The sequence below is a fragment of the Triticum urartu genome, chromosome 7A (assembly GCF_056163025.1).
Source record: "Triticum urartu cultivar PI428250 chromosome 7A, HENAU_Tu73, whole genome shotgun sequence".
Classification (NCBI taxonomy): Eukaryota; Viridiplantae; Streptophyta; class Magnoliopsida; order Poales; family Poaceae; genus Triticum; species Triticum urartu.
In genome coordinates this window covers 503,367,589-503,383,306 of record NC_141879.1, presented here as the reverse complement: position 1 = coordinate 503,383,306, position 15,718 = coordinate 503,367,589, and the positions used below count along the sequence as shown (strand labels likewise).

Genomic DNA, 15,718 nt, shown 5'->3' with positions numbered 1-15,718 from the left:
TCGTTTTTTCTTTTTTCTTTTACCTTTTTTGGTTTCTTTTATGTTTTCCGTTTATTTTCCTTTTTTTATTTCTTTTGAAAATTGTTCAGAAAGTTCAAAATTTGTCCGTATTTATAAAAAAAGTTCCATATTTCAAAAAATGTTCGTGTTTAAAAAAATTGCTCAAAATTCAGAAAATGTTCGGGCATTTCAAAAAATGTTCTTGTTTTTACTAAATTTGTTTGGAATGTTTTTGTTCAATAAGTTCCACAATTTTTAGAAAATGTTTCTGTTTTAAAAAATTGTTCATGTTTTCATTTTTGCAGTAGTTTGAAAATATGTTCCAGTTTTAAATATTGTTCACAAGTTTTAAAAAATCGTGTTTGGAAATTTTGTTAAGGAATTTCAAAATATGTTCACGTTTCCAAAAAATTTGAAATTTTTAAAAATGTTCTTGTTTCAAAAAATGCTCAGGATTTTCAAAAAATGTTCTTGTTTTTCGAAAAAAATATAGTTTTTAATTTTTTATTGATTTCATAGATTTGGTAAGTTTTTACGTTTCACAGAACATTCCTTTTTTTGAAAAAAAAATTGCTTCGAAATTCCTAAACTAATTCGGTTCTGCACAGCTGGTTTGTTCTTTAAGTTTGTTGCTAGTTGTTAGATCACCTACAATGGCTAGCTCAGTTGGCAGTAACACATCGTCTATAGCGGGACATCGTCTGTTCAAGTCCCCGTCAGCGCATATTATTTTTTAGCTACAGTGCGCGTTTGATTTCTGTTGCTGTCTTCGTGGGCCGGCCCAGTCGAAGTCCCCCCTGTGCGAAATGGCAACAACTTGACGCAGAGAGCGTCCTCCGCCCGAGAGGGCATAGGGTCAACCATCAGGGGCATCCTTATTTCTCGCCTTGGACTCGCTGAAGGGGCGAGTGAGATGGGCCCGCCCACACGCGCGGCAGGCAACAGGCACTTTTCTGTTTTCATTTTTGCTTTTATTTATACTTTAAAATATTCTAAATATATATACTTGAAAAACCAGTCTAAAAAACATTTGAGAAAATGGTGAACAAGAATTTTAAAAATGTTTAATAAGTATTTAAAAATGTTGATCAAGCATTCGGAAAAATGTTGAATGCAAATAGAAAAATTGTTGATCATGTATTAAAAAATGATGATTTTTTTATCATGTGTATAAAAATGTTAAATACGTGTTTAGATAAAATGTTGAAAAAGTATTTGAAAAATGTTAAACAAGCATTTGGCAAAAATATTAAATATGTATAGTAAAAAGTCGAACATGTACTAAAAAATGATGAAAAATTTATCATGTATATATAAATGTTAATCAAGCATTTGAAAAATGACGAACACATATTTGAAAAATATGAATCAAGCACTTGGAAAACGTTAAATGCATACAGGAAAAATGTTGACCATGTGTTAAAAAAATGATGAATTTTTTTATCATCCATCTAAAAATGTTAATGAAGCATTTAAAAATGTTGAGTAAATATTTCAAAAATATTAATCAAGCATTTGAAAATTGTTAAATGTTTATAAAAAATGTTGATCATGTATTAAAAAAATATTAAACTTGTATTTTAAAAAGGCTAATCAAGAACTTAAAAAATGTGAAATATGTATAAAGAAATGTTGTGCATGTATTCAAAGAATGTTAATCTGGTATTTAAAGAAAACCGATGAAAAACAAGAAAGAAGGAAACAAAACCAAAGAAAAATGAAGAAAGGGAAAGAACACAAAAAATAAAGTGAAAACCAAGAAAGATTTGAAGAAAACTGAAGAAAGGCAATGAAAAAAGAGGAAAAAAACCTCAATAAAATAGAGAAAAACAAAGAAAACCCGATGAAACAAAATTAAAAACAAAAACATAAAAAACGCGAAGAAACATAGTGCAAAAAAGAATGAAAAAAGGAAAATTAAAAAAGTGCACGAAAAAAAGGAAAAACCAGAAAAAATCAAATAAAATAGGAAAACATGGATACCGTCGGCTCTTTTACCTTAAAGCAGGCCGTGCCTTTAGTTAATCATTAATAAGTCCTAGTGTAAGTTGCTACGTTGCCCGTTTTAATCTAGGAGAGGAGGGTTCGAATCCTGGTATCGTGAGCTTTTTTTGCTCCCCCTTCTCTTTTTATAAACGGCCGATCCTGACAGTAGAGAAAAAAAAATCCTTTAACAAGAGATGCTATTGTCTCGCTTAGAGCATCTACAGCCGGGCCTCTCAAATGCCCCGGCGAGTCGCACAATGACTGACGTTTCACGAAATCTCAAGATAGACGGACCCTTTTTCTTTCTCTAAACGGTCGGCCCAGTTACTACAATAGATAAAAAAATCCTTCAGCGACACATGCTATTCTCTCGTTTAGAGCATCTACAGCCGAACATCCCAAACGTCCCGGTAGGCCGCCCGTTGATCGATCGGTAATGAAATTTCGAGCCAGACAGGCGCCTCAAACGTCCGAGACTGGCTGACACCCCTCATATCCAACCTAAGCCCGGGCGCGTCCGCCACGCCGGACTGACGGCATGGTCCCATGCGGAATCGCTTGGGAAATCCGATGGTCCGTAGCTCGTCTCTTTCCGTCAGACCGATGTCTCCGCATGGCGCCGCTCTGACGGGCCGCGTAGTGCCTAGCCCGTCTATTCAAGCCAACCGCCGACACGGAAACCCTACCCCTCCACATTTTCCCACCCGTCCGCCGCCGCCGCCACTTTCCGCTCCCCTTCCGCCACCACTAATAGCCATGGCCCCACGCCGCCAGGTAAGGAGCTACCCATTTCTAATGCCGGAGCGTCAGTTGCAGCTCCTTGTACAAATCCGAGCAAGACGCGAAGCCTGGATCGTCGCGGGGCTCCCTCCGGATGTAGTGGATCCGGAGGAGGAGCCGAAGGAGGATGCGGGGACGCCAGGGACGTGGATTTGCAGGTGGAGCAACAGGCTATCCTCGATTCCTTCCGCTCAGAGTTGGATGCAGAGGCCAGACACCGTCGCCGGCAGGAGATGGAGACGCCGCATAGGAGGAGGAGATGCTTGCCTAATAAGGTTGAGCAGGAGGAGGATGAGTCGGAGCCCTCCTAAGCGCACGTCCACCCGACGCTCGGCACCAGCGTCGTGGACATCTCCGACGACAAAGCTTAGCTTGGGTAGTACGTAGGATTTGTCTTACCTGGTTTGTATGGATCTAGGGGATGAATTTGAGCTAATTTAAGGTGTAACCGGTCACTGCTCACGGACGTGTTCGATGCGCCCGCGATCATTTTATGGATCGGATTTGTCAAGTTCGACGTTCGACGGATCAGATTTGTCAGTCCGGCTGTAAAAGCTCTTAATGTTTTTTTAGGATAACTCTTAATGTTAGACATAGCTCCCGTGGCCAGCAGCACGTGCCACGTGGGCGGGCCTGGTCAGTTCCTCCGGGGGAAAAGAGAGAGAATGGTATATGGATAAAGCCCAACAAGGATAAAAAATGAGAAAATGGCATATGCTGTTTGTGTTTTTGATCAAAATCTTTTGAGAATATTTTAAGCGCCAAATGACAAATCTTAAAAAACAACATGTGAGGTAACCTTCCAGATAAGGCCAACTCCACCGCGCGACCCTATCCTGTCCGCTCCCGTCCGTTTGAGGTAAAAGGGACAAACGAGACGGCCCAGTGCGCGGACGCAAACGGATAAATATCCGGATTCCGTCCGTTTTTGACCCATCCCCGGCCCAAACTTGCGCTCGGTTTGGGGTGAAACGGACGCGCGTGGACGGCCTCGACGCACGCCCTTGTCCCCCCCGTGGCCCGCCTGTCGGGGACACTAGCAGTCCCTCCGCTCCCAACGCTTCACCCTCTCTCCCCGCCCCGCCCCGCCGCCGGCGCCGCCGCTATTCTCCGGTCGCCTCCTCACCGCGCAGCCCCCCCCCCCCCCGCTGTCCATACCAGACCACGTCAAGGGATGAAGGGAAGCTTTGGGAGGTGATGACTGCTTGTGTGATCATGCACAACATGATCGTCGAGGACGAGCGTGATGAGAGTATCTTCGACCAAGGATTTGATTATTAAGGTAAAAATATTGAGCCCCTGCACCAAGACCCGGCCACATTTGAACAGTTTGTCCAATTCCACCATGAGATGCGTGATTGGCACACTCATGTGAATATTCAAAATGACTTGGTTGAGCACGTGTGGGATCACATTGGCAACCAATAGATGTATTTGTTCATTTTATGTTCAGTCAAAACAATTTCGATTTGGTTGTAAAACTATTTTATTAAAGACAATTTCAATTGGGTTATAAAACTATTTTAATTTTTAGACAAAAATTTGGGTTCGAAGCTAGTTTTAATGCAAATTTGGGCATTTCTTGGCCCTAACGGACAGGATGGGGCAAAAGGATGCGACAGCGCGCTGGGCGCACGGCCACCGCATCTCAGGACAGGCCCGGACACGACCCCAAATCCCTACCCAAAGGGACAAAAACAGGACAAAATGGACGTTCGTTTGGGGTCGCGCGGTGGAGTTGACCTAAGGACACGTGGTTAGCCAGCGAGGAGTGGGAGAGCAGCTCTCCTGCCTTTATTTGTAAAAGAAGGTCAGGTGTGGGCCCGTTGATGGCCTTGGAATACACAGAGGTGAGGACAAGAGAGGAGGGTGGCTGGGAACGGAACGGCTACGGCCACGGCGAACGAGCAGGGGACAGAGCAAAGGACCAACTTGAGCAGCAAGTAGAGCAGCGCACCATCGGCGACTGTATTTCCGACCATCTTCTCCAGCACACCCTCCTTCTCGCCTACACCTCCCCAGTACTCACACGACAAAACGCCGAAGACAAAAGCTGCTATCCTCCTACCATCCGCGACATCGGCGATGGAAGACGGCGGGAGGAGCACGCAGTGGCGCTTCGCGGCCCCGAACCCGACCTTGGCGGCCGCCGGCGAGAGGAGCATCCAGAAGGCCCTCCTCCAGGTGCACGCCTGCCTGGACGAGCGCGGCCCGCGGCCCGTGATCGCGCTGAGCCACGGCGACCCCTCCTCCGCACCCTCCTTCCGCACCGCGCCCGAGGCGGAGGAGGCCCTCGTCGCGGCCGTGCGCTCCGGCGAGTACAACGGGTACCCCACCCCCGCCACCGGCCTCCCCGCTCGCAGGTCTGTGTGCCCCGTCTCTCGTTTGCCATTGTCCCGTTCAGAACATATCATGGACCGCCTTGAACTGAATGAATGAAGAGCTACAGACTACAGAGTGACTGCTAGAGCTATTGCTATTGCTAGGTCCTAGATTTTGTATGTGTAGGTTTGTCATGGAGAGTTCACATAGTTCATACCGCAGACCTACTTTGCCCTACATTAATCTGCCATGTGATCCCCCTTATCCGTTTCAATTCCATGATTAGGTTTGTCTTCAGCAGCTTCCTCATATCACATACCCATCAGAGTGAACAAGTCTAAACATTATAGAGCACTCCCAAGTTCCATTACTGTGAATGAAACCTGTGATAAGGAAACAGTTTACATATATGATCTATTGTACAACATTTAGGTTATTACAAAAAACAGGGCACAAAAATGTAGTCGTCACACTCCATCCTGTTCTGTGCATTTTCAGAACAGTGCTCTTCACAGTACGATTGTGTAGAAAATCCTCCATGTGTGCTGTTTCAGTAATATATATGTGCTGCTTTACTTGTATTGACACTGTCTGTTGAAATGCAGAGCTGTTGCCGAGTATCTATCCCGTGATCTTCCTTACATGATTTCCCATGATGATATTTTCCTCACTTGTGGAGGTAGCCAAGCAATCGAGACTGTGATGTCTGTTTTTGGCCAAGCAGGCGTCAACATATTGCTGCCAATGCCTGGCTACCCAAAACACGAAGCACATGCAGTGTTTCATAGGATGGAAGTACGGCATTATGGTCTTCTCCCGGAGAGAGGATGGGAGGTTGATTTGGAAGCTGTTGAAGCTCTCGCAGATGGGAATACTGTTGCAGTTGTGATTACCAACCCCAACAACCCATGTGGTAGTGTGTATACCTACGAGCATTTGGCCAAGGTTTGTATAGCGTTTGTTACAGAGCTAGGTAACCTTTCTTCTCTTTTTATTTGTTGTAATAGAGCTTATTTTCTTGCTTCCATGTTAAATTAGATTGCAGATATGGCAAGCAAGCTCGGTATTTTAGTCATCGCTGATGAAGTATATGGTCACCTTGTCTATGGCACCACACCTTTTGTGCCAATGGGTGTTTTTGGAGAGACTGTTCCGGTAATCACTTTGGGAGCTATATCGAAGAGATGGGCTGTACCTGGCTGGAGGCTTGGTTGGATAGCAACTTGTGACCCTAAAGGCATTCTGAGAAAAACTAAGGTGATTCTTATTAATATCTATAAGTGCATCTGTTTGTAAATTTATTAATTTCGTTCACTTCAGGATGTTTATACTTGTAACAGAGTTGTATTGTTCTTACTAACTTCTAATTGGCAAGATAATGTGAGGAGTGACTTGCGAGTTCCAAAGTACCAGTTAGCATGTCCTGCATGTTCGTTCCTCTAAAATTTCTTAATCATTCTACCACGTTTGAGTTATCTTCCAAAAGTATCAATTGAAAAATCAACATGGTACCACCTAATTGTAAGAGGCATGAAGGGGGCTTCACATCTCACATACTATATTTGGACCTTTGGACAATGGTAAACCACTCCAGGATCATTTGATTTACTTGTTTTACTGAGTTCTCTGTGTGGTTTCTAGTTTGTGTTACTCAACGCTTTTTGACATAAACAATGTCATGAAAGCTCCATTTTGGAGCACTGTGTATACTCATTATTACATCATTTTGTTTGTTTGTTTCTGAATTGTCTTGTGAGCAGTATTGTTGTTTTTGTTAGACGAGTTACTCTAAAAGTCTGAACTTATGGAGAGAGACAGGCAATATATTGGACAACCCCTCCCCACTCCCCCCCCCCCCACCCCCCGGGCGTGTAGGCTCCTCCAGACCTTAGACATGGGATTGATTTAGGCCGCTAATGTTTTTATTAAGAGTGCGTTGGCCGGGTCTTGAACTTGCAAAACTGTTGACTCTGATGCCATATTGAATTCATGCTCCTGAGCAGGTTACTCGGAAAGTATGAAGAGAGGTGGGCAATATATTTCATGCAAGTTAATTAATACCTTGTATTGATTCTTTGATATTTAATTGAAATTTCTCTGATGTGTCTATTATTAGGTTGCTGATTCACTCAGAAGCTTCATAAGTATAATATCAGGTCCTGCAACATTTCTTCAGGTTAGTCAAACGTGTGATGTCAGTCATTTCATCACCTTTATACGATATCTAGGTAGTTGGATAGTTAGCAAACTTGGAAAGTTCCTATTTCTCTACTTTAGCATAGGTATTTAGATGCACAGTCTTCTTGTTTACACACAATACACAATGAGAATGCATGTAATTCCTATTAACATTTCAGTAAACCACACAAGCACTGGTTCCTATTTTATTGGACTGAATCTAACAAGTGGAACTTAGCATCCAGCAGCCACAGTTTGTGTTTTCCTGTCAAATGTGTCATTCTCTAATAGTTTTGATGAAATGTGTAGTTTGGAGAGTAAAAAAAAACTATTTATTTAGAAATTAATTATAGCATACGCTAGATTAAACTTTAGGTCATATATATGCTCCTAGTGCAACCACCAAACAAAAAAAGAATCAAGTCCCAAGGATGTCTTACTTTAACACACTTCCCTTTTTAAAATTTAGATATAATTTTTTGCTAAATGCACTTTCTGTTTTTCATTATTGTCGATAAACTGCATATTTCACGAAACTTTGCATATTTTGGATTATTTGGCACATGTCAGTTACACTGACAGGTAAGTCTCACATGCCAGACTCCATTTCAACTAATGGGATTCAACAATAATGCAGTTTATCAGAACCTTGTGCTAAAATATGTGTAATTTGATGAAATACAGTCCAAACTAACATGTGTAGTTTCCTGATAATTACACTGAAATACGATTAGTTATGTGAAATCTACTCATTTCAAATACCTCTAAATGCAATGATGTGTTTCCCCCGCTTTCGTATGGATTAAGAAACCAACTAATTGCACTGGTTTGTCACTGATGTGGTCGATGCAAATCACATACATGCGGTGCCTTTTTTGTGCTGAAAGGAAATCACCTGCTGCTTAAATAATGAGCACCATTTTTTTTAGAAAAGGAGGATGTACCCCCGGCCTCTGCATCTGGATGATGCATGCAGCCATATTATTAATTATTCATAAAGACCATACAAGGTGATACATCAATAAGCCTGAAGCCACCATCTTGGCAACACCGTTGCTACTCCTATCCCCTTGATGAAGGCGTGCCGAATGTCCGGGCCTAATACCAAACAGACATCGCACCAAAGCCTAACATCTAAAGCCGGGAGATTAGTATGGTTTCCTGTCCGACAATTTTCATGTATTTTCAGTAGTTACTTGGGTGCATATTGTTCCCATGAAATTATTGTAGAGGATTGAAACCATCACATCTTCTAAGTTCTCTTGTCCATGCACAGGGAGCTATTCCTCATATTATCAAGAACACAAATGATGAATTCTATAACAACATTGTCAAGCTGTTGAAGGAGACTGCAGAGATATGTTATGATGCAATAGACGAGATCAAGTGTATTACCTGTCCCCACAAACCAGAGGGCTCATTTTTTATGATGGTAGGGCATATATAGAGAACAATGTTTGCAGCTTCACATTGTTGCAAGTTGAAAGGAGGTGGACTAACACTATGTTCTACAGGTAAAACTGGACGTGTCACAATTGTCGGACATTCGTGACGACGTAGACTTCTGCAGCAAGTTGGCGAAGGAGGAGTCGGTTATACTGTTGCCTGGTATGCAGTAGCAGAACAGACGAATAGCTGCATACGTCGAGATGCAAACACCCCTGATGATATATTTTCAGCACACCATTCTTTTCCATATGTTGTTTGAGAGATGCCCTAAGTTCTAACCACCATTTGCAGGGAAATCCTTGGGCATGGAGAACTGGTTGCGTATCACCTTTGCTTCGGAGCCACCTACACTGAAGCAAGGGCTCGACAGGGTGAAGTCTTTCTGCAGGAGGCATCAGTCACAGGCCAATTAGCGTTCATGAGTTGGTGGTAACACCTCGTTACTTCCCTCAATGGCTGTTGGGGTTTCAGTAATGGCTTACACGTCATTTCCAATAAATAATACAGGGGTTTGCCGAAAAATAATGTACTGTCATGTGCAGCATGTACAGTTTATGTCATGATTGTCTGCTCCCTTCACTTGTAGTATTGCTTATAAGTTATCACTCTTTCACATTGTGAAATCTCTTTACATACGAGCCAAGTATTTATGGGAGGCCCTTTCAAAAAAATATATATGGAAGGTTGACGCATGAGTGATTGAGTGGGTTAGACGTATATACAGTGCCTTCTGATATTGTTTTCCCATGTTGTCAACCAAAGCTCTGATGTGGGTGAGGATTACAATGTTAGACTGAACACAAGCTGTAATATTAATTAAAATAAATGAAATAACAGAAATGTTTGAAAGGGAAAACACTCCAACTACTCTAGACATCTACTCCCTCCGTTCCAAATTACTCGTCGTAGAAATGGATGTATCTAGAACTAAAATACATCTAGATACACCCATACCTGCGACAAGTAATTCGGAACAGAGGGAGTACATGAAACCCATGATGATTGATAGACATACCTTTGTCCTACTTTTAACAAAAGGTATACTGTATACAAGTATTTAATTGGTCTCACATGCTTACTAAAGGAAATATGCCCTAGAGGCAATAATAAAGTTGTTATTTATATTTCTTTATAGGGATGAAAATGGAGTGGAAACTTTCCGTTTTTCCGACGAAAAAATGGAAATGGAGAGGAAATATGAAAACGGAAACGGAAATTTGCAAAATGGAAGTGAAAATGCAATTTTTTATGCGGAAACGGAAACAAAAACGGAATGGTGTTTTCCGGTGGAACATGCATGGAAACGGAACTCTCCGTTTTCGTGAATACTCGAAATTTCTGTTTTTACTATAGACCTATAGCTTCTTTGTAGCCCAACCACTAAAGAGAACACAATGACAAAATTAGTAGAATGGATCTAAGGCCCAACTTCTATAGTAAAAACAGAGAGGAACACCTTGTGTGCTATCAAAAGTCACAACGTAACTGGGTGATTCTAAAGATTCTCTACAGGTGTCTCCAATGGTGTTTGTTGAGTTGGCATAGATCAAGATTAGGATTTGTCACTCTGTGTATCGGAGAGGTATCTCTGGGCCCTCTCGGTAATGCACATCACTATGAGCCTTGCAAGCAATGTGTCTAATGGGTTAGCCACGGGATGATGCATTACGGAACGAGTAAAGAGACTTGCCGGTAACGAGATTGAACTAGGTATGATGATACCAACGATCGAATCTCGGGCAAGTAACATACCGATGACAAAGGGAACAACGTATGTTGTTATGCGGTTTGATTGATAAAGATCTTCGTAGAATATGTAGGAGCCAATATGAGCATCCAGGTTCCGCTATTGGTTATTGACCGGAGATGTGTCTTGGTCATGTCTACATAGTTCTCGAACCCGTAGGGTCCGCACGCTTAACGTTCGATGACAATTTGTATTATGAGTTATGTGATTTGATGAACCAAAATTTGTTCGGAGTCCCGGATGAGATCACGGACGTGACGAGGAGTCTCGAAATGGTCGATACATAAAGATTGATATATTGGAAGGTTTTGTTTGTGTAGGGTAACGTAGTAATTTCAAAAAAATTCTACGCACACGCAAGATCATGGTGATGCATAACAACGAGAGGGGAGAGTGTTGTCCACGTACCCTCGTAGACCGAAAACGGAAGCGTTAGCACAACGCGGTTGATGTAGTCGTACGTCTTCACGATCCGACCGATCCAAGTACGAACGCACGGCACCTCCGAGTTCAGCACACGTTCAGCTCGATGACGTCCCGCGAACTCCGATCCAGCAGAGCTTCACGGAAGAGTTCCGTCAGCACGACGGCGTGGTGACGGTGATGATGTTGCTACCAACGCAGGGCTTCGCCTAAGCACCGCTACGATATGACCGAGGTGGAATATGGTGGAGGGGGCACCGCACACGGCTGGGAGAGATCAACTGATCAACTTGTGTGTCTAGAGGTGCCCCCTGCCCCTGTATATAAAGGAGTAAGGAGGGAGGCCGGCCGGCCCTCTATGGGCGCACCAGGAGGAGGAGTCCTCCTCCTAGTAGAAGTAGGACTCCCCTTTCCTACTCCTACTAGGAGGAGGAAAGGAAGGAGGAGAAGGAGAAGGAAGGAGAAGGAGGAAAAAGAGGAAAGGGGGGCCGGCCCCCTAGTCCAATTCGGTTTGGGCTAGGGGGGCCGCGTGCCTTGCCTCCTCTCTTCCACCACTTGGCCCATGAGGCCCATTACTTCTTCCTTGTATTCCCGTAACTCCCCGGTACCCCCGAAAATACCCGAATCACTCGGAACCTTTCCGATGTCCGAATATAGTCGTCCAATATATCGATCTTTACGTCTCAACCATTTCGAGACTCCTCGTCATGTCCCCGATCTCATCCGGGACTCCGAACTACCTTCGGTACATCAAATCACATAAACTCATAATACAATCATCACCGAAACTTTAAGCGTGCGGACCCTACGGGTTCGAGAACTATGTAGACATGACCGAGACATGTCTCCGGTCAATAACCAATAGCGGAACCTGGATGCTCATATTGGCTCCCACATATTCTACGAAGGTCTTTATCGGTCAGACCGCATAACAACATACGTTGTTCCCTTTGTCATCGGTATGTTACTTGCCCGAGATTCGATCGTCGGTATCTCAATACCTAGTTCAATCTCGTTACCGACAAGTCTCTTTACTCGTTCCGTAGTACATAATCCCGCAACTAACTCATTAGTTGCAATGCTTGCAAGGCTTAAGTGATGTGCATTACCGAGAGGGCCCAGAGATACCTCTCCGACAATCGGAGTGACAAATCCTAATCTTGAAATACGCTAACCCAACAAGTATCTTCGGAGACACCTGTAGAGCACCTTTATAATCACCTAGTTACGTTGTGACGTTTGGTAGCACACAAAGTGTTCCTCTGGTAAACGGGAGTTGCATAATCTCATAATCATAGGAACATGTATAAGTCATGAAAAAAGCAATAGCAACAAACTAAACGATCAAGTGCTATGCTAACGGAATGGGTCAAGTCAATCACATCATTCTCCTAATGATGTGATCCCGTTAATCAAATGACAACTCATGTCTATGGTTAGGAAACATAACCATCTTTGATCAACGAGCTAGTCAAGTAGAGGCATACTAGTGACACTCTATTTGTCTATGTATTCACACATGTATTATGTTTCCGATTAATATAATTCTAGCATGAATAATAAACATTTATCATGATATAAGGAAATAAATAATAACTTTATTATTGCCTCTAGGGCATATTTCCTTCAGTCTCCCACTTGCACTAGAGTCAATAATCTAGTTCACATCACCATGTGATTTAATACCAATGGTTCACATCACCATGTGATTAACACCCATAGTTCACATCGACATGTGACCAACACCCAAAGGGTTTACTAGAGTCAATAATCTAGTTCACATCGCTATGTGATTAACACCCAAAGAGTACTGAGGTGTGATCATGTTTTGCTTGTGAGAGAAGTTTAGTCAACGGGTCTGCCACATTCAGATCCGTAAGTATATTGCAAATTTCTATGTCAACAATGCTCTGCACAGAGCTACTCTAGCTAATTGCTCCCACTTTCAATATGTATCCAGATTGAGATTTAGAGTCATCTGGATCAGTATCAAAATTTGCATCGACGTAACCCTTTACGACGAACCTTTTGTCACTTCCATAATTGAGAAACATATCCTTATTCGAGTAAGGATAATTTTGACCAATGTCCAATGATCTACTCCTAGATCACTATTGTACTCCTTTGCCAAACTCGGGGCAGTGTATACAATAGGTCTGGTACATAACATGGCATACTTTATAGAACCTATGGCTGAGGCATAGGGAATGACTTTCATTCTCTCTCTATCTTTTGCCGTGGTCGGGTTTTGAGTCTTACTCAACTTCACACCTTGTAACACAGGCAAGAACTCCTTCTTTGACTGTTCCATTTTGAACTACTTCAAAATCTTGTCAAGGTATGTACTCATTGAAAAACTTATCAAGCGTCTTGATCTATCTCTATAGATCTTGATGCTCAATATGTAAGCAGCTTCACCGAGGTCTTTCTTTGAAAAAACTCCTTTCAAACATTCCTTTATGCTTTGCAGAATAATTCTACATCATCTCCGATCAACAATATGTCATACATATACTTATCAGAAATGCTGTAGTGCTCCCACTCACTTTCTTGTAAATACAGGCTTCACCGCAAGTCTGTATAAAACTATATGCTTTGATCAACTTATCAAAGTGTATATTCCAACTCCGAGATGCTTGCACCAGTCCATAGATGGATCGCTGGAGCTTGCATATTTTGTTAGTACCTTTAGGATTGACAAAACCTTCTAGTTGCATCATATACAACTCTTCTTTAATAAATCCTATTAAGGAATGCAGTTTTGTTTATCCATTTGCCAGATTTCATAAAATGCGGCAATAGCTAACATGATTCGGACAGACTTAAGCATAGATACGAGTGAGAAATTCTCATCGTGGTCAACACCTTGAACTTGTCGAAAACCTTTTTGCGACAATTCTAGCTTTGTAGATAGTAACACTACTATCAGCGTCCGTCTTCCTCTTGAAGATCCATTTAATCTCAATGGCTCGCCGATCTTTGGGCAAGTCAATCAAAGTCCATACTTTGTTCTTATACATGGATCTCATCTCAGATTTCATGGCCTCAAGCCATTTCGCGGAATCTGGGCTCATCATCACTTCCTCATAGTTCGTAGGTTCGTCATGGTCAAGTAACATGACCTCCAGAACAGGATTACCGTACCACTCTGGTGCGGATCTCACTCTGGTTTACCTACGAGGTTCGGTAGTAACTTGATCTGAAGTTACATGATCATCATCATTAGCTTCCTCACTAATTAGTGTAGTAGTCACAGGAACAAATTTCTGTGATGAACTACTTTCCAATAAGGGAGCAGGTACAGTTACCTCATCAAGTTCTACTTTTCTCCCACTCACTTCTTTCGAGAGAAATTCCTTCTCTAGAAAGGATCCATTCTCAGCAATGAATATCTTGCCTCCGGATCTATGATAGAAGGTGTACCCAACATTTTCTTTTGGGTATCCTATGAAGACGCACTTCTCCGATTTGGGTTTGAGCTTATCAGGTTGAAACTTTTTCACATAAGCATTGCAACCTCAAACTTTAAGAAGCGACAGCTTAGGTTTCTTGCCAAACCATAGTTCATACGGTGTCGTCTCAACGGATTTAGATGGTGCCCTATTTAACGTGAATGTAGCTGTCTCTAATGCATAACCTCAAAACTATAGTGGTTAATCGGTAAGAAACATTATAGATTGCACTATATCCAATAATAGTACGGTTATGACGTTCGGACACACCATTATGCTGTGGTGTTCCAGGTGGCATGATTTTGTGAAACTATTCCACATTGTTTTAATTGAAGACCAAACTCGTAACTCAAATATTTGTCTCTGCGATCAGATCGTAGAAACTTTATTTTCTTGTCACGATGATTTTCCACTTCACTCTGAAGTTTTTGAACTTTTCAAATGTTTCAGACTTATGTTTCATCAAGTAGATATACCCATATCTGCTCAAATCATCTGTGAAGGTCAGAAAATAACGATACCCGCCGCGAGCCTCAACATTCATCGGACTGCATACATCAGTATGTATTATTTCCAATAAGTCAGTTGCTTGCTCCATTGTTCCGGAAAATGGAGTCTTAGTCATCTTGCCCATGAGGCACGGTTCGCAAGCATCAACTGATTCATAATCAAGTGATTCCAAAAGCCCATCAGCATGGATTTTCTTCATGCGCTTTACACCAATATGACCTAAACGACAGTGCCACAAATAAGTTGCACTATCATTATTAACTTTGCATCTTTTGGCTTCAATATTATGAGAATGTGTATCACCACAATCGAGATCGAACAAACCATTTTCATTGGGTTTATGACCATAGAAGGTTTTATTCATGTAAACAGAACAACAATTTATTCTCTTACTTACATGAATAACCGTATTGCAATAAACATGATCAAATCATATTCATGCTCAACACAAACACCAAATAACACTTATTTAGGTTCAACACTAATCCCGAAAGTATAGGGAGTGTGCGATGATGATCATATCAATCTTGGAACCACTTCCAACACACATCGTCACTTCACCCTTAACTAGTCTCTGTTCATTCTGCAACTCCCGTTTCGAGTTACTACTCTTAGCAACTGAACCAGTATCAAATACCGAGGGGGTTGCTACGAACACTAGTAAAATACACATCAATAATCTGTATATATCAAATATACCTTTGTTTGCCATCCTTCTTATCCGCCAAATACTTGGGGTAGTTCTGCTTCCAGTGACCAGTCCCTTTGCAGTAGAAGCACTTAGTCTCAGGCTTAGGACCAGACTTGGGCTTCTTCACTTGAGCAGCAACTTGCTTGCCGTTCTTCTTGAAGTTCCCTTTCTTTCCCTTTG

General features: G+C 42.1%; 1 protein-coding gene across 2 annotated transcripts; it reads left to right on the top strand.

Moving 5' to 3' along the window:
* Positions 1 to 4,622: 4,622 nt before the first annotated feature.
* LOC125523452 (nicotianamine aminotransferase 1) lies at positions 4,623 to 9,330 on the top strand. Of its 2 annotated transcripts, none has more exons than XM_048688485.2 (7): positions 4,623 to 5,129; positions 5,694 to 6,033; positions 6,127 to 6,345; positions 7,205 to 7,282; positions 8,543 to 8,698; positions 8,781 to 8,874; positions 9,007 to 9,330. In XM_048688485.2, exons 1-7 carry the CDS (start codon positions 4,852 to 4,854, stop codon positions 9,126 to 9,128), a joined length of 1,287 nt encoding a protein of 428 aa, XP_048544442.2. In that variant the 5' UTR covers positions 4,623 to 4,851; the 3' UTR covers positions 9,129 to 9,330. The 2 variants fall into 2 exon arrangements, with proteins under 2 accessions (XP_048544442.2, XP_048544443.2); XM_048688486.2 differs by having other exon boundaries at positions 4,624 to 5,129; positions 7,205 to 7,264.
* Positions 9,331 to 15,718: the final 6,388 nt, after the last annotated feature.

Excerpts from the sequence above, each read along its gene's own strand:
- LOC125523452 (XM_048688485.2), top strand. The coding sequence starts at position 4,852 with ATGGAAGACGGCGGGAGGAGCACGCAGTGGCGCTTCGCGGCCCCGAAC. Across the intron at positions 6,346-7,204 it reads GCATTCTGAGAAAAACTAAG|GTTGCTGATTCACTCAGAAG; the intron begins GTGATTCTTATT and ends GTCTATTATTAG. Across the intron at positions 8,699-8,780 it reads AGGGCTCATTTTTTATGATG|GTAAAACTGGACGTGTCACA; the intron begins GTAGGGCATATA and ends TATGTTCTACAG.